The sequence below is a fragment of the Poecilia reticulata genome, linkage group LG9 (genome assembly GCF_000633615.1).
Source record: "Poecilia reticulata strain Guanapo linkage group LG9, Guppy_female_1.0+MT, whole genome shotgun sequence".
Taxonomy (NCBI): domain Eukaryota; kingdom Metazoa; phylum Chordata; class Actinopteri; order Cyprinodontiformes; family Poeciliidae; genus Poecilia; species Poecilia reticulata.
In genome coordinates this window covers 22,799,033-22,822,903 of record NC_024339.1, presented here as the reverse complement: position 1 = coordinate 22,822,903, position 23,871 = coordinate 22,799,033, and the positions used below count along the sequence as shown (strand labels likewise).

The window sequence follows — 23,871 nt, the reverse complement described above, 5'->3', positions numbered from 1 at the left end:
CCTTTAATGTTAGCACTGTTATCACGTTGAAAAATAGGCATTTGTGGTGTTTATTTTTAAGCTCATAATTCGACAAAGTACGAGTCAGATTGTGGATATAAACATAAATCAGCCCGCAGACGACAAGACACAGCTGTCTGATATGTTGTATTACTGTCTGTTGAGGTCAGCATGGAGCTAACCTCTGTTTAATTGAACGGTAACATCACTTAATTTCAATGTTGGCTAACAAAATGTACAGGAACTAGCCGCTGTTTCGCTTCGTTAAGACTTTCATTGTCACTTAGAAATTAAACGTGTTTAAAGAAACACTCATGTGATGCCGATATTAACAGAGAGGGCTAACACCTTCTTGTTTACCCTCGCAACAATCTTCACAGTTTTTTTTTTTTAAATTGCTGTAATTCATTTAAAATACATTTATTTATGTTTTAACTTAGACCATCCAAGTCATGGTAACCACAGTTTGTGTGATCTCCGTTCTCCTCTCAGAGTTGACCTTTGGCCCACTTTGAGCAGCCACACTTAGCTCCCATGTCAGCTGTCTAGAGCAGCCTGTTTACTGGACCCGCATGGTTGGGAAACGTCTCCTTTCAGATCCTGCTGCCATTCAGAGACACATACCCCCACTGATAAACAGGGAAGAGGCTACAGCTTTTCATTATCACTCCTGCTCACATGAAATGGACTAATATGAGCCAGAACCTCCTTATCTCTTCAAAGGAAATCTCTTCAGATTAGGGTCGTAAACAGAAGCAAATACAGCTAGAAAAACCAGAGTTTTCTCAGTTCACTTGAAGTCTAAGACAAGGACATAAGACACGACTGATTCTGCATCTCTGTGACAATTATCATAACCGTAATTCATTTTATTGTGAGTGAATGTAGACACACAGCTGAAACTAGAGCTAAGTTCTCATATATAGGGCGGGCTTAAAAATAAAGTCTCAGATTTAGTTTCAATTACCAGGTTTAATTAATTTTTTCCACACTTTCTTTTCAGAAAAATAAATTACAAATGACAGAAAATATCTTCAAAAGGTGGCTCGTGTGAGTTAGTGATGGAGTCTTAGGGCTGGACGATGACGATTCCTGTTTAATTATGACAATTAATTATGAATTACAAATTAATTTAATTACGATGAAATCAGACTAAACCTTTCCTCTCATTTGATTATCTCCATCTTGTCCTCCTTGCAGCCTCAGGAGGATGTCTTTAAATGTTCCTGCTTCCAGCTTTGGCGGTCATCTGGATATTAATATTGCTATGGATAAATAAAACCAAAACAGCAGCGATGCATAGGTCAAACAAGAAGTCAGAAGAGGAGTACGTCTCTACTGCAGAGAGCAGCTCCCGTTCACGCCAACGTTCCCTGTCGACAGCTGCTCCCAAATCCAAATTCAGCAGTGAGTCTGCAGATGTTTCAGCCAAAAGAGCAGAGCCTGATCCTCTGCAGGCCTCCCTTAAGGTAAATTCATGGCAGCCACTGCCGCTGCAGACCACCCAGAAACCCGCAAACACCGTCCCACCGATGCTGAGCCCAAGGGCTGCGGCGAGGGAGCGTCTGAAGTTCTTCCTCGGTGCATCCGAGGATAATTCCTCAGACGACGAGGTTCTGGTGACAAAACCTCCGAGCGGTGCATCTCAACCTACGACTTCTGCTCCAAAATCCGCCGCTGAGTTGGTGCCTGCTGATGTGTTGTCGCCCAGCTCTTCAGTGCTGAAGTAAGAGTTTGTTAAAGTCGATCCAGTTCCCACTGTCAGGGCTCAGTTTTAATGCTCTGCTATGTGACTTTCTAAAGTTTCTGACTAACCTCTAGCAACAGGATTGTCTTCCAGGTCTGATCTTTGCTCTGAAACTGAGTGGTCTAATATTAGTTTAGCACATGTATAGTGTCTGGCAAAATGTTGTTCCCCTTGTTATCACCTGACCGCACAGAGCCGTGTTATTGCTGCCAAACATCTCGGCTCTATTATTGGAACCAGAGCTCCGGCCTGTGACTTTCAGAACTGAAGTTTGTGCGACCTGGGTGACAACACAGTTATCGGGCTTTAGCTGAGTTTTAGATTTCACCCCTTTCTGTAAAAACCTTTTGAAGTTAGCGGATATTTTGTTTTAGGCTGGAAGGGATGTTGTTTGATGGCGGGCCAGGGGAGTAGTTCAGTTTATCGCTATGTGCTCTGCTTGGCATGCTCATTCCGGGAACCGCCATCATGAAAGAGAGCAAGGTAGGATGCACACTGTGAAATATTATTGCTTTTTAATGGCTTAGATCATATTTTACTTTTCAAAAATATTGAATAGATCGTGCAGGGTTTCACTGCAGCCTTAAAAAGTCTGGAAAATGTGAAATTTGTTTGCATAATTTTCCATGTTAGTTGTGACACAAAGTTACTAAATCCTCTGTTTTGGATCTTTCTACAAACAAAATAAAAATAGCAAACTGTGCTTATTGAAGGTCTGCATTTAATCTACTGTACTCTGTTCTGTGTTTGACAAATTCACAAGTTATACATGTAGAAATATAAATGATCTGATATAGCTGAGAGAAAAAGAAACATTGCTAATCTAAATAAGTCCAGATGCTGAAAAAAATGTGAAATACTCCTAGACTACGCTGACAATTGAAAGTCAATTTCAACAATGTGGGGAACCTACGGTTAAAACCTGACAACTATTTCTTAAGTTATGTTTCCATAATGTATCAAAAACTGCAGGAAATGTTTAATTTTGCACAGGAGACGAGTCGGGAGACAAAGCTGTGGTTAAGTCATAAAACAACATTCCAAGCCTTTTATTTTGTTCAGTATATCATCTGGAAAGTAATGGTGCGAGTACAAATTTATCAAAACATGAGAATGTAGCTTAACTGGCAGACTAGACAAGGAAATCCTTAATCATAGAAGCAGAAAAGAAGCCCAATTCGAAAACCTTATAAGTTGTTGCTGTTGTAGTTTTCCACATATGAGTCACTGCAAGCCATTGAATTAAGTCAGAGCAACCTTCTGCTTTTAAGAGTCATTGTCCTGCAGGTTCTGGGTGGGTTCTGTTGGATTTCATTCATTTTTATCTCTGTGCACAACCCAGGTACGTTAACCAGTTTCAGGACCCGACCAGAACCCCTCAGTGTAAATTACCTTGGGAAATAGAGATTTGGTTACATATAAAAACAGGCTTTAATGCCAAAAAACGATCAAATGTTACAAGCCATACATGTCATACGAATGGATCAGATACAGAGTTACATTCACCGTACAGCGCTGCGGCCACACTTAACAAACCTTATGGGTGTAACCAAGTGAGGCAAAGATTGTAGCGCGAGTTTAACTTTTTATTCTTCACTGCAGTCTGTTCCCTCCCTAAAGGGAGGGAACAGACTGCAGTGTTCCCTCCCTAAAGGGAGGGAATAGTTTCAATCTGTCTACATATGACTGCCCGACAGTCATGCATAAACATGGTTATGTAAGCTGCAGCGTCTGCATGTAAGCAGATAAAAAAGGCTAAAAGTGGTAGAGGAAAACGGAATCCATAACAGTTCAGACTCAAATCCCCAAATCAACAAAATTCATTGATCTCCTGAGCCTCCAGTCTCCAATTTTTTTTTACAGCTAATGATGAAATTGTTTAAGTCAGAACTGTTTATCGTTCTGTTATCTGCTCATTGAGAACCACTGCTCTTTTGTGTATTTAGGTTAATATGTCAAATTTTATGTAAAAGAGGCTGGAGCTGATGGACCGTTGTTAACCACCAACTTATCTAGACATCAAAACAAGACAAAACATTTCTTGAATGATTTCTGTTGCTGTACCTCTGCTGAAGTCCTGCAGCTTTTATGTCAACTAGAGGATTTTTATTTTCTTTGAGTTTGCCGAACATATCAATGATAATAAAAGACAACATTTAAGTCTAGAAGCAACAGACAAATCCAAGTTCAAACAGAGAAGGGGGGTTGATCTCTGCATTGTTGCATATTTGGAGTGAGCAGCCAACAATGTGCCTCAGAGGATCTGCAGATATTGTGCTGCTGTTCATGTGGGAGGGGGGAAGGGAGGAGGCTGGCTGGCACCCAGGAGGAAGGACTGTGTGTGGAGACCTCTTTGTTTTGGTCTGTGCAGAAATGGCTCTAAAGATCCGCTAAAGAGCCTCAGCTTTGTAAAACGGTGCGAATAATGGAGCGAAATAACTTGTTTCCTTACCTCCAGAGGTGAGTGTTTTTTAGAGAGAGGCTTTACTCTTCTCTCTCTGATTAACCCAGTGCTTTGATAGCTGCTGCTGCTGCTGGTGCTTGTTTGGTATGCAAACAGTTAGCTTCTAGTTTCAGCAAAAATACGGAAAAAATAACTGATAGGTGCATGCTAGGAGAGTTTGAAACAACAGCTGTAGCAACTTCTGCAGACATGCTAAAACAGGAAATAGATTGTTTGCTGGGGTTCACACAGGTCATTTCACTTCATCGCTCAGTTTTAAGAAAATGATGAAAACATTACTGTTGGTGGGTTTTAAAGGAAGGATGTGCACAACCAATAACTTGCTGGGTGTGACTTTGTCATGAAACGGTGCTGTGAAAAGCTGGCATTGTTTTTGCACAAGCGGTTTTTCTTAAAATACCCTCCTCATGATTGTGATTAGTCAAATCGTTCAATACAGCACATGCACGTTTAAAGTGACCCTCACCAGCTCCATGCTGCATCCATGCCACTGTAAATAACTCGAAGCAGTAAAAAAAAAAAAAAAACGTTATCAGGTTGTATTTTAATAGCGGGCAGTATTTCCTCAGTGAAAGGTACAGTACAAGAGCTAAAGTTCACAAGAGCTCAGACACGCAGTAATGCTCACACTCGCAGGTGTGTTTCAGATCTGACGCGGGTCCGAACCTTTATAGGGTAAATAGGTTCTAATGCTCTGACAGATAGAGAGAAGCCTCAGATACTAATGGTATGTACTTGAAACATTTTTGAATCCAATTTTTATTTATTTTTAGCCGAACAAGTAGAAAATGGTTTATTAGTTTTGGCGGTGATGAGTGTGAAGTGTGTTAAAAGCAGTGGCTGTCAAAGTTGGGGTAAATCCACAGTGGTAACAGATTATCCATGTCATGCACAGTACGATTAAAATCTGTTCCTACAAATCAATCTACAGTATAACTGTGTAGTTGATGCGGCTGGTGATGTCATTATATCTTTAACTGTTTGAAGAGCAGAGCCCAAAGAATAAGGAAACTGAACTGCTGCTTAGGACTCAACCACTCAGCCTGTCCACAAAAGGCTCCTGAATTCTCATATATATTTTAGAACTCGTTTTGTTGCTTCCAGTCGTCTAGTTCAGTGTTTCCCAACCCTGGTCCTAAAGGTGCACTGCCCTGCATGTTTTAGATGCTGTCTTTTTTTAACACACCTGATTCAGAGGATTGCAGTTCAGCAAAAGCCTGGTAACCATTAGAATTACATTTCTAAAGTCTCTCCATGAAAGATTCAGATAAAAAAATAAATTAAATCCATACTTGCTCTTAATTTAAATGTTGTGACATTTATTTTACACTTTGAAATAGTGAACAAGTGTACTAACTTTTGTTGAGTCATAATTTAACGTTATTAAATGGATTCCAAATCTGTCAGGGTCAGATTTCTCTTATTCCAATGTTTTTTTTTTTTTGTTTTTTTTTTGTAGAACTGATTTTAGGATTAAATCTCTTTGTCAGTCAGGTGTGGATGGTAAGACATGGAGAGATCCTGTCTCTCCATGTCTTACTTAATGGTATTATATCCATTAAGTAACAATACCACAATTCATGGTATTTACTCGTTAATTAAAAACGAAAAAATGTGATATATTACCTAGTCGGCTATTTGTAGCAGAAGGAACAAGTGTTTGAACCGAGATCACATTAAGATAATACATTATTTCCTGTCTATTAATCCTAAACATGGATTATTTTATTGTTGTTTTGATTTTAACACAAACTGTAGGCCTAAATTTAGAAACGGACAGGAGACGGGGCTGGGTTACTTATAGCTGAGGAAAATTTTGTTAAGGTGCACTTTTTCCTGGAATCACATTTAAAGGTTTGTTAAATAGTATGATTAAAAAACATCAGTGGTTTTGAAACGAGCATTTTAAAGCCTTCTCTGAATTAGTTTGCCTATCGTCAGTATAATTTCTATTTCTGTAGAATTTCCCTTTTTTTAAGTTCCTTACAATCAACTGTGAAATTAGTTAAATGAGCCAAAACTTATTGACTCTGCAACATTTATTTGCCTTTGATATATTTATTACTTTGGCTTCAACATTCAAGTTAATATAAATATTAAAGTTAATTATTTTTTCAGATTTTCTTAGTTATCCATTTGTGAGCGATAAGAGTGCTTTTTGGGAATTGTCTTTTATTTGCTTTCTTCACTTTAGGTTTAAAGATTTGTCCCAGACTTAATGATAAAGGGAAACTTTCCCCATTACTCAATATCAAAGTTTTATTTAGTCCAATTGCAAAACATGTGCAGTTTGACCCAGTGACTAGAAAGTGGAATAAAGGTAAAAGTCTTACATCAGTGTGTCATTTGTTCAATATATTTCCATTTTGTTACTTTCAAAACTGGTAAAACGTGATGAAAAGTGAAATAATGAGTAAATAATTGTCTAAGTTTGTGTTGCTAATGGAGAGTTGCATAATGGTGTCATTTTAGAGATAAGATCAGAACTAAAGTAGTTGCACAGTCTGTCTCTGCCATTGAACTTTCCCTCTGGTTTTTGATTTTCAGCGCTGTAATTCACTTCAACTCTTTGTGCTCCTTTGGCATAGAAAACGCAGGTAGAGTTACAGACCTTTAACTTTCCCTGTGCAGGCCTAGCATGTCTGGTCCTCACTTGGTGAAAAAAGGACGTGAACACAGGAAGATGGATCTCCAGAGGGATTTTACGGTGGCCTCTCCTGCTGAGTTTGTCACTCGATTCGGTGGCAACCGGATCATAGAGAAGGTACGAGTAAAAGCGCATATTTGGCTTGTTTTTACGATCCAGAGGCAGCTTCTATTCAGTATAGCTTCTGTTTCTACGACGCAGGTGTTGATCGCCAACAATGGCATTGCAGCAGTCAAGTGCATGCGTTCTATTCGCCGCTGGTCCTATGAGATGTTTCGTAATGAGAGGATCATCCGTTTCGTGGTCATGGTCACCCCTGAAGACTTGAAGGCTAACGCAGGTCATTGTGCTCTATTGCTCAGCAGTTATTACCACAATCTTATCCAAGTTACAGTGAAAATCTAATGGAAACGGTGAGTCTGACCCTTTTTTCCTGTGCAGAATACATAAAAATGGCTGACCATTATGTGCCTGTGCCCGGTGGCGCCAACAATAACAACTACGCCAACGTAGAGCTGATTGTAGACATTGCAAAAAGAATCCCAGTGCAGGTGCAATTCTGTCTAACTTATTTAATTCTTCATTATCTCCACAATAACAGGCAGAAGTCCCAAATAATCACATATTGTTTTATGCGCTTGTTGTTTTAATGTAGGCTGTGTGGGCCGGATGGGGTCATGCATCTGAAAACCCAAAGCTACCGGAACTCCTGAACAAATCAGGGATAACATTCTTGGGTAAAACTTTTTTTAAAGCTTCACAGTCTTCATTGGATTTAGTCCCTTCTCTTCATCTGTCTGAGCTTGCTGTGTTTCTCAGGTCCATCCAGTAAAGCCATGTGGGCCCTTGGGGACAAGGTGGCTTCGTCCATTGTTGCCCAGAGCGCTGACATTCCCACACTTCCATGGAGCGGATCAGGTGAGTCATCACTGGGCCTCACAGGCAAAGTTCACACAGGCCTAGTTTTTTTTTTTTTTTTTTTTTTTTTTTTTTTTTTTTACAAAGTCCAACATTTGCAGACTGGGTCTCTGCTGGACGCTTGTTTATGTTTTATTGTGTCCAGGTCTGAGAGTGGCGTGGACGGAAGAGGACCAAAGACGGGGATATGTAGTCAGCGTTCCTCCAGAGATCTATAAAGAGGGCTGTGTTCATGATGTAGATGATGGTCTGGCTGTAAGTGTATTAATTAAAAAAAATCTATTTTACCTTATTTTACAAATGTCTCTAATGAAATGTTTATACACTACCCTCCACATTTATAGACATGAATAGAAATCCATCTTTTGTTGCACTTCTATGTTAAAAAAACAACAAAGTAATTATTTAAAAATTATCACCTTGCTAGTCCTTTAACAATCTGCATGCATAGAGAGAGATCTTTGACTATCTCTAGTTGTGTAACCTCTACATCATCCAGAGTCCTGCATCCTTCTCAGCTTCTCTTCAGCTCAAACCACATGTTTTTTTTATTTATTTGTATTTAGGTTTGGGACCTGAGATGGTCCTAGATGAAGGTTGATTTGGTGTCTGCTAAACCATTTCTGATGATATTTTGGAAGCTCAGTGTTGTTGTAGAGTTATACGTATTCTGGTTTGCCTTTTTGGGGGGTTCCAACTACTATTACCAATACAAGCTGGTTTATATTTTTGCAGGTTTACAGATTGAAACACGAAAAGAAAACATTTTTGGAATTTGATATTTTAAACTTTGCATGTGACACTGGTTTAAAATTCAGAAATGCTTAGTTTGTAGTTCATCCAGACAACTTTCATTATATTCTTAGAACTTGAAGCCTTATTGGTTACTGAATTTGACAAGTAGTTGTTTTCTTTCTAACTTGAATGATATTTTTCTTTTCATTTTGAAGAATGGCTACCAGAAATAGTTTTTTTTTTTCGTAGTTAAATCTGTTGCGTATTGAAATTTAATAAATATTTCAGATTAAAATTAGATATTTCTGTTATAATCAGTCTGTGATTATGATTCTCTAATAAAATATTATTTTTAAGGCTTTTTATGCATCTTAATCAAGGCTGCCAGTCAGTATGTTTTTTTTGCCAAATGCTATAATATATTTTCTCTGTTCAGGGAGCTGAAAAAATTGGTTATCCGGTCGTTATCAAGGCCTCTGAGGGTGGAGGTGGAAAAGGCATCCGAAAAGTTGAAAATTCAGATGAATTTCCAAGTTTCTTCAGACAGGTTTGTGTTCTTATGGTTCATGAGCCAAAACATTTTATCTTTTTGCAATTCGCTCCCTGCATTCAACTCTTCTCTTGTCCTCTGTGACCGCAGGTGCAGACAGAGGTTCCAGGATCACCCATTTTTATCATGCAACTGGCTCAACATGCAAGGCACCTGGAGGTGCAGATACTGGCAGATGAGTACGGAAATGCAATCTCCCTGTTTGGACGGGACTGCTCCATCCAGAGGAGGCACCAGAAGATCATAGAGGAGGCTCCCGCCACCATTGCTCCACCTTCAACCTTAGAGCAAATGGAGCGGGTCAGCTTGTCTCCGCGCTTACTTTTTATGTGGCTGATTAAAGTTTTGCCGTGTTTGAGAACAGTTTTGTTTCTTCTCTCTCTCTCTCCAACCCAGTATGCAGTGCGGATGGCCAAGATGGTGGGCTACGTCAGTGCCGGTACTGTGGAGTATCTCTACTCAGAAGACGGCAGCTTCCACTTTTTGGAGCTGAATCCTCGCTTGCAGGTGGAACATCCATGCACGGAGATGATCGGAGATGTAAACTTGCCAGCTGCCCAACTTCAGGTAGGCTCCAGCTGTGATTTAAAAAAAGTCAACAAAAAAAAATGTTGCAAATGTAAACTGTGGGCCCTCCTTGCATCAAGACAGTCAGGTCTTTAACAGTCAGTGTTTAATCTTGTAGATTGCGATGGGCATCCCTCTGCACAGAATTAAGGATATCCGAGTGCTTTATGGGGAAAGTCCGTGGGGCGACTCCATCATCAACTTTGAAACTCCAGACTGTGTTCCTAATCCAAGAGGGCACGTGATTGCAGCCCGCATCACCAGCGAGAATCCAGACGAGGTAAAGTTTCGTCTCAGCCCACGGCTGTCTGTTTTGCACTTCTGTTTTCCCTACTGATTGTGATCACTGGCTCATCTTCAGGGGTTCAAGCCCAGCTCCGGGACTGTGCAGGAGCTGAACTTCCGCAGCAGTAAAAACGTCTGGGGTTATTTCAGTGTGGGGGCCGCTGGTGGCCTCCACGAATTTGCGGATTCCCAGTTTGGGCACTGTTTTTCGTGGGGAGAGAACCGAGAGGAAGCCATCTCGTAAGCCTGTTTTTTTTTTTTAGTTTTTTTTATTGGTGACTGATCTTTATGTAGTAAAGCCTTCGGGGGCTTTATTGAATGTGAGTCATGACTAAATAATGTCATATCTATACTGATGTTGTAACAACCCCTAATGTAGTTAAACTAAGTGCAAATTGAAGAGTCCTGTTAACTTTGTTGAACCTTTACACGCTTGTTCTAATTAATGCAATAATAAAACGTGTGTAATAAATCTGTATAAGGTGAAATTTCTAAGAATATCTTCTGTAGATGAGCCGATATTTGAAAAGCATTTCTGATGTCCTGCAGAAACATGGTGGTAGCGATGAAGGAGCTGTCCATCAGAGGAGACTTTAGGACTACGGTGGAATACCTCATCAAGCTTCTGGAGACTGAAAGCTTCAGAAACAATGACATCGACACTGGCTGGTTGGATCACCTCATTGCAGAGAAAGTGCAGGTCAGAGTCTTCATTCTGCAGCGGGGTGTTTTTTTTGTGTTTTTTTTTTTTATGGTTACCTTGTGTTTGAGAACGGTCCTAATTCTGCAGGCAGAGAGACCAGACACCATGCTGGGCATCGTTTGTGGAGCTCTGCATGTTGCAGATGCCAGCTTCAGGAAGAGCATGTCGGACTTCCTGCATTCCCTAGAAAGGTCAGCAGATATTCTCCTGCCTCAACGAAGTCTCACTGTTTCACTTACTGTGGGTTTAAATGAAGGGCTTTTATCTTCTCATTCTGTAGAGGCCAGGTGCTGGCGGCAGACAGCCTGCTCAACTCTGTCAACATCGACCTGATATATGAAGGAGTCAAGTACTGTTTGAAGGTAGCTCTTCTACTTTTGCATTAATACCTCCTGATGGGGTACATTAGCAGTTTTTCTGTTACATTTTGTCTTGTTGCAGCCACAAACTTCCATGTGTTTTGTTGAGATTTTATGTGATGGACCAATGCAGCTGCATTATTTGTGTCATAACTTGTATAATAACCTCTGTCACATTGAATGAACTTTGGCTGGACCATTCTAACACATGAATATGATTTAATTGTATCATTGAGGGTGCGTGAAGGATTTTTATTTTTTTACAATGTGAACCTTTGCACTTTCCAAAGTTTTTTGCAGATTAACAAGATTGCTTTGTGCTTCATCTATCTTTCCATCAACTCTGACCAAAGAAAAGCATCCCCACATCATGATGCTGCCACCACCATCATAGGTCCATTTTTCTCTGCTGCACATAGCATTCTGTTTGTAGGCCTTAAAGTTCAGGTTAAGTTTTATCTGAACACATCAGCTCATTTTAGTTGTTCTTTTCCCACATGGCTTTTTGGAAACTGCAAAAGGGGCTGCTTGTAACTTTCTTTTTTGACAATTTTCCATATTGGTCATATTTATGAAGCCTTCAACTGATGGTTGTCCTGCAAACTAATTTCTGCAGCAAAGTTGAAGTGGTGTTTCAAAATTGTTGCTCTTCTTGCCTGACCTTTTAGTTTATGCACACAGTTGTGCCGAGGTCTTGCCCAGTTTGCGGTTGCTATACTCTTCTTGTTTTTATTTTTGGAGGATAATTTAAAGGTTGCTGGAGTGTTTTTTTTTAATAATGTTTCATAATCTAACCTTACTTCAAACATTACGACAAACCTTTCCCTTGGCTTGCATACTGTGTTCTTTGGTGTTCATGATGGTTTGCTAATGTTTAACAGACCTTTTGAAAGGCTCACAGATCAGATGGTTTTATTCTAAGATTAAATTACTCACAGGTGGCCTCTATTTACTAAATAAGTAACTACTGATGGTATCTGATGGCACATGATTTTATTTAAAGTATTAGAGTAAAGAAGGATGAATTTTTCTTTTCCCCCACTTGATCCTTATGCACCGCTTTGTGTGGATGTCAGTCTATTACACAAAATCCCATATAAAAAAGCATTGTTTGTGGTTTATTGAAAAAAAAAAAAAGTTAAATGCCTATGAAAAATCTTTATGTTATAAACTGTCCTCTGTTCTGGCTTCAGGTGGCTCGCCAATCCCAGACAACTTACGTCATCATCATGAACGGCTCGGACATTGAGATAGACGTCCACAGGTTGAATGACGGGGGCCTCCTGCTGTGTTATGATGGCAACAGCCACACCACATACATGAAGGAGGAAGTAGACAGGCAAGACTTTCTCTCTGAGACTCGCAGTACTCGACTGTCTCCCTGACCTCATGTTTGCTCACTTCCCACGTTGTTTCATCGCTGTAGCTACCGCATCACTGTCGGTAACAAGACCTGTGTGTTTGAGAAGGAGAGGGATCCCACAGTGCTGAGGTCTCCCTCTGCTGGTAAACTGCTGCAGTACACCGTGGAGGATGGAGATCATATTTTTGCAGGAGAACCTTACGCAGAGATTGAGGTTTGACTGATTCTGGGGAGAAAAAGAAAAATGTTCTGTTTGTGTTACCGTCCGTTTACATTTTACTCCAGTTTCGAATGTGCTTTGTTCTCAGGTGATGAAGATGGTGATGAGTCTGACCGTGTCGCAGTCTGGTTGTATACACTTTGTAAAGAGGCCAGGGGCGGTTCTGGAGCCCGGCTGTGTCATGGCGCGTATGGATCTGGACGACTCCAGCAGTATACACAGGGTACTTTAACTGTCACTTTATGAAACAAAGATTGTTTTTTTTCTTTTTTTATATATATATATTTTGTCATTTTCACACTGATATTTAAGGCAGTGTTTTGTTTTTTTATTTTGGCCCCTGCTGCAGGTGGAGCTCAACACAGCCACTCTGCCGCCCCAGCAGCCGCTACCTATGGTCGGGGAAAAGCTTCACCAGGTGTTCCACAACGTGCTCGAAAATCTGGTCAGAGTGATGGACGGGTACTGCCTCGAAGAGCCTTACTTCAGCACAAAAGTGTGTATTTACCACTCTGCTGTCAAATACACCTAAAAAATACAAACACGTGACATTTTCATGTCCCTTTTGTGCAGCTGAACGAATGGGTCGCGACCCTGATGAAGACCCTGAGGGATCCGTCTCTTCCACTGCTGGAGCTTCAGGAGATCATGAACAGCGTGGCCAGCCGTATCCCCCCTGCTGTGGAGAAGGACATCCGGAAGGTCATGGCTCAGTATGCGAGCAACATCACCTCTGTCCTCTGCCAGTTCCCCAGTCAAAGGGTAAATCCATTCAGTGACCACATGCTGACTTTAAACTGCTTTTTTTATTGATAATTTTTACCTGTTTGATTTCAGATTGCTAACATTTTAGACAGCCATGCAGCCACGCTGCAGAGGAAGGCTGACCGGGAGGTTTTCTTCATGAACACTCAAAGTATTGTTCAGCTGGTGCAGAGGTGAGTTGACTAGTTTTTTTTTTGTTGTTTTTTTTTTTTGCAAAAATATTAATTTAAAGACATGTTATTCAATTTCTAGCCTGGGCCTGTCTGCAGATATCTCATTATTATTTACCAGTTTAGATCCTTTCTGCATAAGCTTATAGTCGGTTGTGTGATGACTCTAGGGGCTTTGACCATTTTCATTTGATTATGTTTTGGCTGTGACTGGCCAATACTTAAATGTGAATCTGATATTATTCACTGATCTTATCTCTATCTGCAAAGGTCTGATAATCAGCCTCTGTCCCCTTCTGCTCTGCGTGTTTGAAATGGTACAAGACATACAGCATGACAGAAATGTTATATTTGTTCAGATATCGCAGTGGAACCCGTGGTTACATGAAATCTGTGGTTCTTGATCTGCTGAAGCGGTACCTGCAGGTCGAGATGCAGTTCCAGCAAGGTAACAGGACTCACTTTACTAACCGCATGTTTTTCACCGAAGTTGTGGTTTAGCTGAAACACTCACACCACGTTTCTCTCTTGCAGCTCACTATGATAAGTGTGTGATCAACTTGAGAGAGCAGCACAAGCCCGACATGAGTCCTGTGCTCGACTACATCTTTTCTCACGCTCAGGTGTCCAAAAAAAACCTCCTGGTGACGATGCTCATTGTAAGGCTCTCCTCCTCCACCACAGATGGTCTAAAGTTGTTATCCTTTGTACATCGAGAGGTGTGATCAGAAGTGCGGCTGTAATGTGGGCTTGTGACTTTGTGTAGGACCAGCTGTGTGGACGTGACGCCACCCTTGCAGATGAGCTCATGGCTATTCTAAATGAATTCACACAGTTGAGCAAGATGGAAAATTCAAAGGTTGCACTGAGAGCCAGACAGGTTAGTCCCCTACTAAAAAAAGTATACTTTTTATTTTGTAGCACCATAAGAAGACAGCTGAAGTAACATATCAACTCTTAGGTGTTGATTGCCTCCCACATGCCATCGTATGAACTGAGACACAACCAGGTGGAGTCCATCTTCCTGTCAGCTATTGATATGTACGGCCACCAGTTTTGCCCAGAAAACTTGAAGGTGACACCGACGTCCATCTCTTCATTGTGTATTTGGTTTGCTTTGCAATGATGTGTGAAGACATGTTGCTTTATGCAAATAATGTATTTGAGACTGTAGCTTATGTGATGTGATTTCCAGCTTTCACAGATTTAGTATGCATCATAGAAGATTGTGACATGAAATTCACAACTTATGAATATATGGCTAAGCTCAAAGTTATTCATCATAGAGAAAGCATCCTGGTCAAATTGAAATATTACCTTAAATCTTAACCTACCAGAGTTATGAGATTAACTGTGCACCACAGCATCACCAGCTGCTGTTCTCACTTATCAAAATTTAGATATTACTCAAAGGTAGCAGCAATGACCGGAATTATTGATCATACCTGCAAGTTACACTTTGCAGAAATTTGTTTTTATGCAGTGATGAATATTCACTCCCCTTGATTTGATGAATTTATAATGTGGCTCCAACTGCAGGACAGCCTGACCTATTTTCTGATCAGTTCAGCTAATATTTATCTGTTCACTTGGGGTACTCACAGAGTCTGTATAAGACATTAAACCTTCAGCCCAAAATGGTCAAAAACAGGGATTTTCTCGGCTCTGGTGCATTAAAACACTTTACATCTTTCATCCCAATACCCAGGTACTATTCAAAACTGAAGTGCACCATGAGCAACTTTCATAAAACGTGTTTTATTTTATTGACACTGAGACCCACCAAACCTGGCAAGCTAAGCAGTGCTACCCAAAGGTTTAGCTTTGTGTGGAGACATGCGTTATGCTTGTGACAGTCTCTTTGCTGCAACGTAAACATCAATAGCACGTTGGCACAGCATTAGAGGATGTAAAGCCGTTTCTCTGTTGAGACCTTTTCCTGATGTAGATTAGGTTTAGACTGAAGTGCGTTTTCTATTTGGCGCAGAAACTTATTCTCTCTGAAACCTCAATTTTTGACGTCTTGCCCAACTTCTTCTATCACGCAAATCAAGTTGTGTGCATGGCTGCTTTGGAGGTAAGTTGAATCAAAGTCAAACTGAGAGATTTTTCTTCTTTTTGATTTCTGTTTAGTTCTGTATTTTTAACTGGTACTTGTGTTTTCTACGCTCCCAGGTGTATGTTCGCAGAGCATACATTGCCTACGAGCTGAATAGCATCCAGCATCACCAGCTGCTGGACGGAACGTGTGCCGTGGACTTCCAGTTCATGTTGCCGTCATCGCACCCAAACAGGTGATGAGGTTCCCTTTGATGACGCAACCTGCTCACCTTCTTTCTTCCACATGGGAATCGAGGTGGCATGTTAGCACAGCGTTGGAGGATGTAAAGCTGTTTCTCTGTTGAGACCTTTTCCTGATGTTGATTAGGTTTAGACTGAAGTGCTGAATTGTTGCTTTGTCCTCAGTAGTAAAGGCAGAGAGCAGTCTGTATGCTGTGGTCACAGCTGCTTACGGCTAACTTGGAATGCAAACGGTTTTCTTCCCACTCAGTAATAATATTAATGTGCACAGTTTTGTAGAGAATGCTTAAGTCTACTCATTCTGCACAAAGGTACCTCCAGGTTCCCCTTGATCACTCTCTGCTAATATTCACATCTCAATCATCTTATTTCAGAGGGAGCAGCCCTACTCTGAGCAGGTAGAGTAAAGCTCCTCCCCACCAACCAGAGCACTCCATCGTCTCTATAAATGTTTCACAGCAATGCATGTTGGATGTCGCTTTTTCCCTGCCGTCCACATAAGGTTCTTCTAACAAGCCCTTTCTTATTCACATTACAAGCCAAGCTTCTCTAGTCGTCCTGTCATTGCTTCTCTCTTTTTTTGTGTGTGTGTAAAGCATTTCTGAGCAAAAGCCCAACTTTTATTTGTTTTATGTTTCTCGTAAAGAAAACAAAACGAGGCAAAAGAAACCTTCAAGCCTGAGATTTCAGTGATTGCTGCTAAATGTTGAGCTTGCAACCTCCAGAATTGGATTTTAACCATAAAATCTCAATCAGATCTCAAGATTTCATGGCAATCTGTTCTGGGTAGCAGTTCTTAATTTCCTTTAATTCAGCACGTGAATTGACGGCTTTTGAATTTTGGACTTGAACAGGAATCACAGACTTATGACTTTGGTATAGAAAATGGGAGATTTTAATTGGTCAAACATTTACATGAGGAAGCGAAATGTTTGGGAGTTAAGGGGGATTTATTTAAAAAAATGTTGTGATTTTTAATTTTATACATATATATGTACTTTTTAATTTTATATCACATCAAAGATCTTCTCATTGTTCTTTTCATATGTTAATAATTGCATATGTCATATCTTTTCAAAGCTAGAGATTTTACTTTGTCACTGATGCAGGAAAGCTCAAGTCCAACCACTTTCATGACTCAGGAGATCCAGTCCAATGGAAGTCAGCTCCAGGCTAAAAGATTAAAGGGAATTCTGCCAAACATATTGTAAAATAGCTTTGATTTACCATGAAATAACACTAATTTACCAGTCAAGAAAGTGAAAATAATATATATTTTTAAAAATCCAGTAAAATGTGATTTTGCCATTTACTCACTCTTGGTTGAATACGGATGTTTGTCACGAAATTTTGATAAGTTTAGTTGTTGTGAATAATGTTGCTAGCCGTAGCAAAAGCTATAAATGGGATTTTAGACCCACGCTGGACTTGCATAAGGACTAAGACTTCAGACTTGTATAACCTTGACTCTGCAGGTTTCATTCATGTAAAGTTTGATGTACTTTGTTAAACAAAAGATAACATCTCTACCTGCTTTATTGCTCTCTGTATGAATTTCTGCACATTTCCTCGAAGCACTTCCTCTCCCTGAGATCATTTAGTTGCTCTGTTTTCGGTTTAGGCTTCCGGTGGCAGCAGGCGGATTGGGCCAGTTTAACGTTCAACGGCAGAGCAGTGAGCTGCTAATGGACGGAGCCTTCTCTCCACCTTGCCAAAGAATGGGAGCTATGGTAGCTTTCCAGTGCTTTGACGACTTCAAAAGGTCACCACTCTCTAAATGATTCATCCTGTTCAGCACTTACAGTGAACATAAAAATATATAAATAACAGGGGATGTTACTTTTCCTGATCCTTTCAGGAATTTTGATGAAGTTCTGTCGAGTTTCGCTGAACAGCTCATGGAGGGAGCTTCGTTCTTAGAGTCCTGCTCTAGTTTCTACGAGGAGGAGAACATGAAGGTGGGTTTGTCGCTCTGTAAGTGTTTGCCATGAAGCAAAAACCTGACCTGCTTCTGCAGCTACCAGTTTCTCCTCTGTTCTCCGCAGAATAACAGGGAGAACCCCATCCACATCATTAACGTGTCGATAAAAACAGCAGACACGGAGGACGACGACGCCTTGGTGAAGGCCTTCACTGCCTTTGCTCAGTCAAAGGTCAGAGGTCGTGTCTGAAATAAGACTATCGTTTTCATTTCAACTTTTAATGAGCCAAATTTTTCTTCACATATATTTACAGAAAGCCATTCTTTTTGAGTATGGGATCAGGAGAATGACCTTTTTGATTACTCAGAAGGTAAACGTTTCTGAAACTTCTTTTCTTTTTTTTAAATATATTTTAAACATTCATTTGTTTTTACTATACTTTTATTGTTTAACTGTATTGTATTGTTAGTTTTTGCTATAAAAGGCAAATATAACTCAGAATTTTCTAAAACAACTAACATCTCAAATTAATGCTACTTACTTCTCCTGCTTTGCTTCATTTAATAATGAGGTTGTACTGGTTAAGATGGGAGGCAAATATATAAACCAGAAAAACACAACAGTAAAGATAAAATAAACAAAACAAGTCAAAAATTACCTGTATCTCACAACTTGATGATAACCACATTTTGCCAAAGCTGCTGAATACATGTGGAGATTATTCCACATGTTTTAGCAAATGTTAGAACATTTTCAGTTGTAGTTAATTTTGTAAACTAATTCTACATATTTGAGTAGGTTTAATATTATACTAATGTAACAAGGTAAGAACAAGGACTTATTTTAACAACTGCAGTCGACGAGCATCTTAAGAAGTTTAAATTTGTATTAACATTTTTATCTCATTGTTTTCTGTTTTCTGTTCGATTCAGAGAGAATTTCCAAAGTTCTTCACATTCAGGGCTCGAGATGAGGTGAGTTTACTTTACCTTAACCACTGTAATAAAAGACAAAAAAAAAAAAAACAGCACTTTGGCCATCTAAACAGCTGTTGATTCTTCCTTCTCCATTTTGCCGCTTCTTTTCAGTTCCAGGAGGACCGAATTTACAGAAATCTGGAGCCAGCTCTGGCGTTTCAGCTGGAGCTCAACCGAATGAGGAACTTTGACCTGACAGCAGTTCCCTGCGCCAACAAGAAGATGCACCTGTACCTGGGAGCCGCTCGGGTCCAAGAGGGCGCGGAAGTGACGGACTACCGCTTCTTCATCCGGGCAATTATGCGCCACTCAGATCTCATTACAAAAGTAAGAAGAAACTTAGCCAAGAGCCTACTGACTTGTTTGACTTTGTGTTTTAGTTAAAAGGGGGGAAAATATATATATAAATTGTGATAATATATAGTTGCATCTGATATACTTTTTTTGTCATCAGGAAGCTTCATTTGAGTACCTTCAAAATGAAGGGGAGCGGCTCCTGCTGGAGGCCATGGATGAGTTGGAGGTCGCCTTCAATTACACCAGCGTTCGCACAGATTGCAATCACATCTTCCTTAACTTTGTCCCTACTGTCATCATGGACCCATCTAAAGTCAGTTTGCAATCATTTCTTCTACTTACTGTAAATTACTGAAGCTTGCAGAAAGAGTGGTGTCTCATTTTATTTAGCTTGCTGGTGTATCAGTAAAATTCACTACAGTTTAAGGTTATGACTTGGAAAAATGTGTTGTTTCAAGGAATGTGCTTGACTTTGCAAGGTGCATCATCCACCTCCTTACCTTTGCAGGACAATTCAATGTTTATTGCTTCACTTGACAAATTCTTTGCTTTGTACTTTTTGTTTATCCTTGTTCTGATCTTTTGTCCATCAGATTGAGGAGTCTGTTCGCTCCATGGTGATGCGCTACGGCAGTCGCCTTTGGAAACTGCGGGTCTTGCAGGCCGAGCTGAAGATCAACATCCGCCTGACACCAACTGGAAACGCAATTCCTATCCGCCTCTTTCTCACTAATGAATCAGGCTATTATTTGGACATCAGTCTGTATAAAGAAGTCACGGACCCAAGCTCTCGACAGGTGAGGACTGAGCATTGATTAGAGATCTTGTTATCTGCGCTTTGTGGCTTAAATTCATCCCTTCGACTTTGCTCGTGCAGATCATGTTTCAGTCTTATGGAGACAAGCAGGGTCCGCTGCACGGCATGCTGATCAACACTCCTTATGTGACCAAAGACCTGCTGCAAGCCAAGCGCTTCCAGGCTCAATCTCTGGGCACCACATATGTATACGATGTCCCTGAGATGTTCAGACAGGTGCTGCTTACTCACTGACCTGCACTTATTTCTGCTGTGATGACCTGCACAGTTTCACTTTCCGTAAATTGTTATTTCAGGCATTGTTCAAGCTTTGGGTTCCTGGAGACAAATGTCCTAAAGACGTGCTGATCTGCACGGAGCTCGTTCTGGACGCGGAAGGTCGACTTGTTCAGATGAACCGTCAGCCTGCGGATAATGACGTAGGACGTTTTAAAGAACATCCAAATCTACTTCCGCCCTCTTCCCGGTGACTAAACGCTGACATTCATTCTTGCGTTTCTCCTCAGGTAGGAATGGTGGCCTTTAGGATGAAGATGAAGACCCCTGAGTACCCAGAGGGCAGAGACATTATCGTGATATGTAACGACATCACTCACATGATCGGCTCGTTTGGTCCTCAGGAGGACGAGCTGTTTCTCAAGGCGTCAGAGCTGGCTCGGGCCGAGGGAATCCCCCGCATTTACATCGCAGCCAACAGCGGCGCGCGCATCGGACTCGCAGAAGAGGTCAAACATATGTTCCAGGTGGCCTGGATTGACCCAGCGGACCCCTACAAGGTCGCTGCCCAAACATATTTAAATATTTTAATTTGTATTTAAAAGAAAATTTGATATTATGTTTTGTTAACATTTTTGCTATGTCTTTCTTATACTTTCTTCTGCAGGGTTTCAAATATCTTTACCTGTCGCCCCAGGACTACACCCGGATCAGCTCCACCAACTCCGTCCATTGTCGGCATGTAGAGGAAGGAGGAGAGTCCAGGTGCAATACTTGCTTTGCCTTCAGATTAAAGCACCTATTTGAATATTTGACTGAAGCTGGAGAGCGATATATTTCAAACTGCATTTTTGGTTTCTTAAGTAATCAGGGTTCTGGAAAAGTATGGGGAAATTTTAAACGTATTATGAACTCTAATATTAAAGCTCCAGCAGAATCTGGATAAAGTGAGACTTTTAATCATCTCTGGATTATGACATGTAATCACCACAAACAGCATTTTTAAAATTATCACCAAAAACTGTCTTCTTATGGTTGGAAGGTGCAAAAAAGAGAAAAAACCAACATACCTTGTTTTCCGCACTATAAGGCACACCAGATTATAAGGCGCACCTTCAATGAACGGCCTATTTTAAAACTTTTTTCATATATAAGGCGCATAGAATAGCCGCTACAGTTAGGGTTGCCACCGTCCCTTACAAATGTGTATGTGTAATAATAAAGAAATGGTCCCCGAGTACTTTGTATAGTAGTCTGCCCCAGTCATTGTTTCACTCGGGGTGTTGGTGTTGTGATATTGTGCCCAACTGCTTTCTGGGCAACACAGACCAACCGACACGCTGCCGCCGCAGCCTCTGTCTCCTCTCCTCAATGTTGGTCCATATATAAGGCGCACCGGATTATAAGGCGCACTTTTATAAGGCTTTTGAGAAAATTGAAGGCTTTTAGGTGCGCCCTATAGTGCGGAAAATATGGTATATATCTGTGTTGTAAAATATCCAGATTGATGTAAATGTAATAAATGTGCAGAAACGAGTGCCTGTACCTGCTATAATAATGTAAACTTTGATGTCATATTTTATTATTCCTAGTACTGTATTATTATGATTCCAATGTCGTATTGATCAGTTTATTATCTAATTTTTTATTGATAACTAGGAAAGTAGTTCTTGTGTTTCACCCAGTTTAATCAGTAATCAATTTAAAATCACATTATTTCAAGATTGTGATGTTATCTTTCTGTTAGTTCAAGAAAACAAGAAGAAGACGTCATGAGTACAAACGGCTTCAAGAGTCAATACATCAATATTTGTAGATATTATGACATTTATATCATAACTATACTTTCAGTGGTATACGTTTTGATATTCAGCTCAATCTGGAGCTGAATATCAAAACTCATGACTCACAAACCCCAAACTTTGTGAGTCATGAGTCCAACAGAGTGAACTACTTATAGTAAACACCAAATAGTGTAAGAAAATACACAAAATGCCTTTATGCAGATGTTGTTAGAAAGGTTTAGACATTGAGAAAATTAAAATTTGTAGTCTGGAAAGGTCTATAAATTTAAAACTCAAAATGTTTAAACCTGCTTCTCATTGTGGAGGCAGTGTGATGCACAGGCATGTAATTAATATAAAAATGAGTGGAACTGAAATCAGTTTTAAACCATTTTATTTTGTTATGTGGGATAATTACAGTGCCTTGCTAATTAGCCCTTCTCCTTACAGATACATTATCACCGACATCATTGGGAAAGACGAAGGTCTTGGCGTTGAGAACCTGCGCGGTTCAGGCACCATCGCAGGGGAATCTTCTCAGGCCTACAAAGAGATCGTCACCATCAGTATGGTGAGCAGGACGTGCGTCTGATTCCCCTCGGAGGAGAGAAAATGCCAAGTCCTTCTGATTTCCCCCCCTGAACTGCACACAGGTGACGTGCCGAGCGATAGGAATCGGAGCCTATCTGGTCCGTTTGGGGCAGCGAGTGATCCAGGTGGAGAACTCCCACATCATCCTGACCGGAGCTGGTGCTCTTAACAAGGTTTGCTTTTCTGATTCCTCCTGGGTTTTTTTATCAGCTTAAAATAGAAATGTTGTTTTTAGAGGGTTTGTGGGCAAATACCTTGATTTATGTAGATGTCATGATTTTTTTTGTTTTTGCAGCATGAATTGTTTTTTTTATTGTATAAGGTGGCCAAAGTGAGCTGCTTGGAGATGAGAAATAGAAATATTTAGAGCTCAATTCTGCTATAAAGTACATTGGTAAATGTTTACTCTCTCTGTTGCACAATAATAAATTCTAAATACAGATCCATAAACAAATCTTCATTTTAAATGTAAGAAACTGAAATAAGTACTAAAGAACACTTTAAATAAATGATCATTAAGCTAACGTGATGAACATTAATCGGCATGATAAAAATAATAATGGCGATGTAAATACATATTCAGATAATTTAATCGGCCAGTGAGTCTAGTGCAGATTGTTCAGGATATGAAGCACTTTTAACTATCATTCTAATAAATTGTTTTATTCTCTTCCATCAGTAATCAGCCTCTGTTTATTTTTTCCATCCAGGTTCTGGGTAGAGAGGTCTACACCTCCAACAACCAGCTGGGGGGAATTCAGATCATGCACAACAACGGTGTCACACACACAACCGTCCCTGATGACTTCGAGGGCGTCTTCACCATCCTGATGTGGCTTTCTTACATGCCAAAGGTTCTGCTGAATATTTGGATCTGAACACGGCTGTGGCGGCCGGGTCATTCACTGACGTTTCTTTATGTCCTCACAGAACAACCACTCCCCCGTCCCCGTTAGAGCAAACACAGACCCAGTAGACAGAGAGATAGAGTTTGTTCCCACTAAGGCCCCTTACAACCCCCGCTGGATGCTGGCCGGCAGGCCTCACCCCAGTGAGTTACGCCCTCCAAAACAGCGTTTATGCCTAAAGCTGACAACCAGCCCAATAATTTCTTTTCTTTTTTTTTTTTTTTTGCGTGTACATTTTTAGTGTCAAGAGGCGTGTGGCAGAGCGGATTCTTTGACCACGGCTCTTTCATGGAGATCATGGGGTCCTGGGCTCAAACTGTCGTTGTAGGAAGAGCGAGGTAAACTGATCTGACATAGTCTTTGTGTGTATTAACTAAATTCATCTATAATATGAACATGTTTTCTGCGTTCATGCAGGTTGGGAGGAATCCCCCTCGGTGTAATCGCTGTTGAAACACGCACAGTTGAGCTCACCATCCCTGCAGATCCTGCAAACCTGGATTCAGAATCTAAAGTAAGTCAATACCTCTAAAAATGTTCTTTTTTGAGGAGCTAAATAATAAAA

At 40.4% G+C, this 23,871-nt stretch overlaps 1 protein-coding gene across 4 annotated transcripts in view; it reads left to right on the top strand.

Moving 5' to 3' along the window:
- Window positions 1-23,871, top strand: part of acacb (acetyl-CoA carboxylase beta) — a 28,200-nt gene that overhangs the window by 428 nt on the left and 3,901 nt on the right. The window contains exons 2-47 of one of the 4 annotated variants that reach the window (XM_008418723.2): window positions 1,201-1,726; window positions 6,843-6,975; window positions 7,060-7,198; window positions 7,300-7,409; window positions 7,514-7,595; window positions 7,678-7,776; window positions 7,922-8,031; window positions 8,948-9,058; window positions 9,152-9,361; window positions 9,458-9,628; window positions 9,747-9,908; window positions 9,990-10,153; window positions 10,463-10,613; window positions 10,704-10,807; window positions 10,897-10,978; window positions 12,169-12,314; window positions 12,402-12,552; window positions 12,647-12,781; window positions 12,908-13,054; window positions 13,132-13,320; window positions 13,396-13,496; window positions 13,853-13,941; window positions 14,028-14,152; window positions 14,260-14,373; window positions 14,455-14,568; window positions 15,481-15,570; window positions 15,669-15,787; window positions 16,169-16,192; window positions 17,416-17,556; window positions 17,653-17,752; window positions 17,840-17,947; window positions 18,030-18,086; window positions 18,649-18,690; window positions 18,805-19,020; window positions 19,148-19,303; window positions 19,584-19,787; window positions 19,868-20,023; window positions 20,104-20,226; window positions 20,314-20,583; window positions 20,691-20,788; window positions 22,258-22,378; window positions 22,461-22,571; window positions 23,109-23,252; window positions 23,329-23,449; window positions 23,548-23,644; window positions 23,724-23,820. In XM_008418723.2, coding sequence (XP_008416945.1) covers window positions 1,221-1,726; window positions 6,843-6,975; window positions 7,060-7,198; window positions 7,300-7,409; window positions 7,514-7,595; window positions 7,678-7,776; window positions 7,922-8,031; window positions 8,948-9,058; window positions 9,152-9,361; window positions 9,458-9,628; window positions 9,747-9,908; window positions 9,990-10,153; window positions 10,463-10,613; window positions 10,704-10,807; window positions 10,897-10,978; window positions 12,169-12,314; window positions 12,402-12,552; window positions 12,647-12,781; window positions 12,908-13,054; window positions 13,132-13,320; window positions 13,396-13,496; window positions 13,853-13,941; window positions 14,028-14,152; window positions 14,260-14,373; window positions 14,455-14,568; window positions 15,481-15,570; window positions 15,669-15,787; window positions 16,169-16,192; window positions 17,416-17,556; window positions 17,653-17,752; window positions 17,840-17,947; window positions 18,030-18,086; window positions 18,649-18,690; window positions 18,805-19,020; window positions 19,148-19,303; window positions 19,584-19,787; window positions 19,868-20,023; window positions 20,104-20,226; window positions 20,314-20,583; window positions 20,691-20,788; window positions 22,258-22,378; window positions 22,461-22,571; window positions 23,109-23,252; window positions 23,329-23,449; window positions 23,548-23,644; window positions 23,724-23,820 — 6,240 coding nt within the window. In that variant the 5' untranslated portion in view covers window positions 1,201-1,220. Of the gene's footprint in view, window positions 1-1,200; window positions 1,727-1,981; window positions 2,231-4,097; window positions 4,208-6,842; window positions 6,976-7,059; window positions 7,199-7,299; window positions 7,410-7,513; window positions 7,596-7,677; window positions 7,777-7,921; window positions 8,032-8,947; window positions 9,059-9,151; window positions 9,362-9,457; window positions 9,629-9,746; window positions 9,909-9,989; window positions 10,154-10,462; window positions 10,614-10,703; window positions 10,808-10,896; window positions 10,979-12,168; window positions 12,315-12,401; window positions 12,553-12,646; window positions 12,782-12,907; window positions 13,055-13,131; window positions 13,321-13,395; window positions 13,497-13,852; window positions 13,942-14,027; window positions 14,153-14,259; window positions 14,374-14,454; window positions 14,569-15,480; window positions 15,571-15,668; window positions 15,788-16,168; window positions 16,193-17,415; window positions 17,557-17,652; window positions 17,753-17,839; window positions 17,948-18,029; window positions 18,087-18,648; window positions 18,691-18,804; window positions 19,021-19,147; window positions 19,304-19,583; window positions 19,788-19,867; window positions 20,024-20,103; window positions 20,227-20,313; window positions 20,584-20,690; window positions 20,789-22,257; window positions 22,379-22,460; window positions 22,572-23,108; window positions 23,253-23,328; window positions 23,450-23,547; window positions 23,645-23,723; window positions 23,821-23,871 lie in introns of those variants that run through there. The other 3 variants (XM_008418726.2, XM_008418725.2, XM_008418724.2) reach the window with 3 other exon arrangements.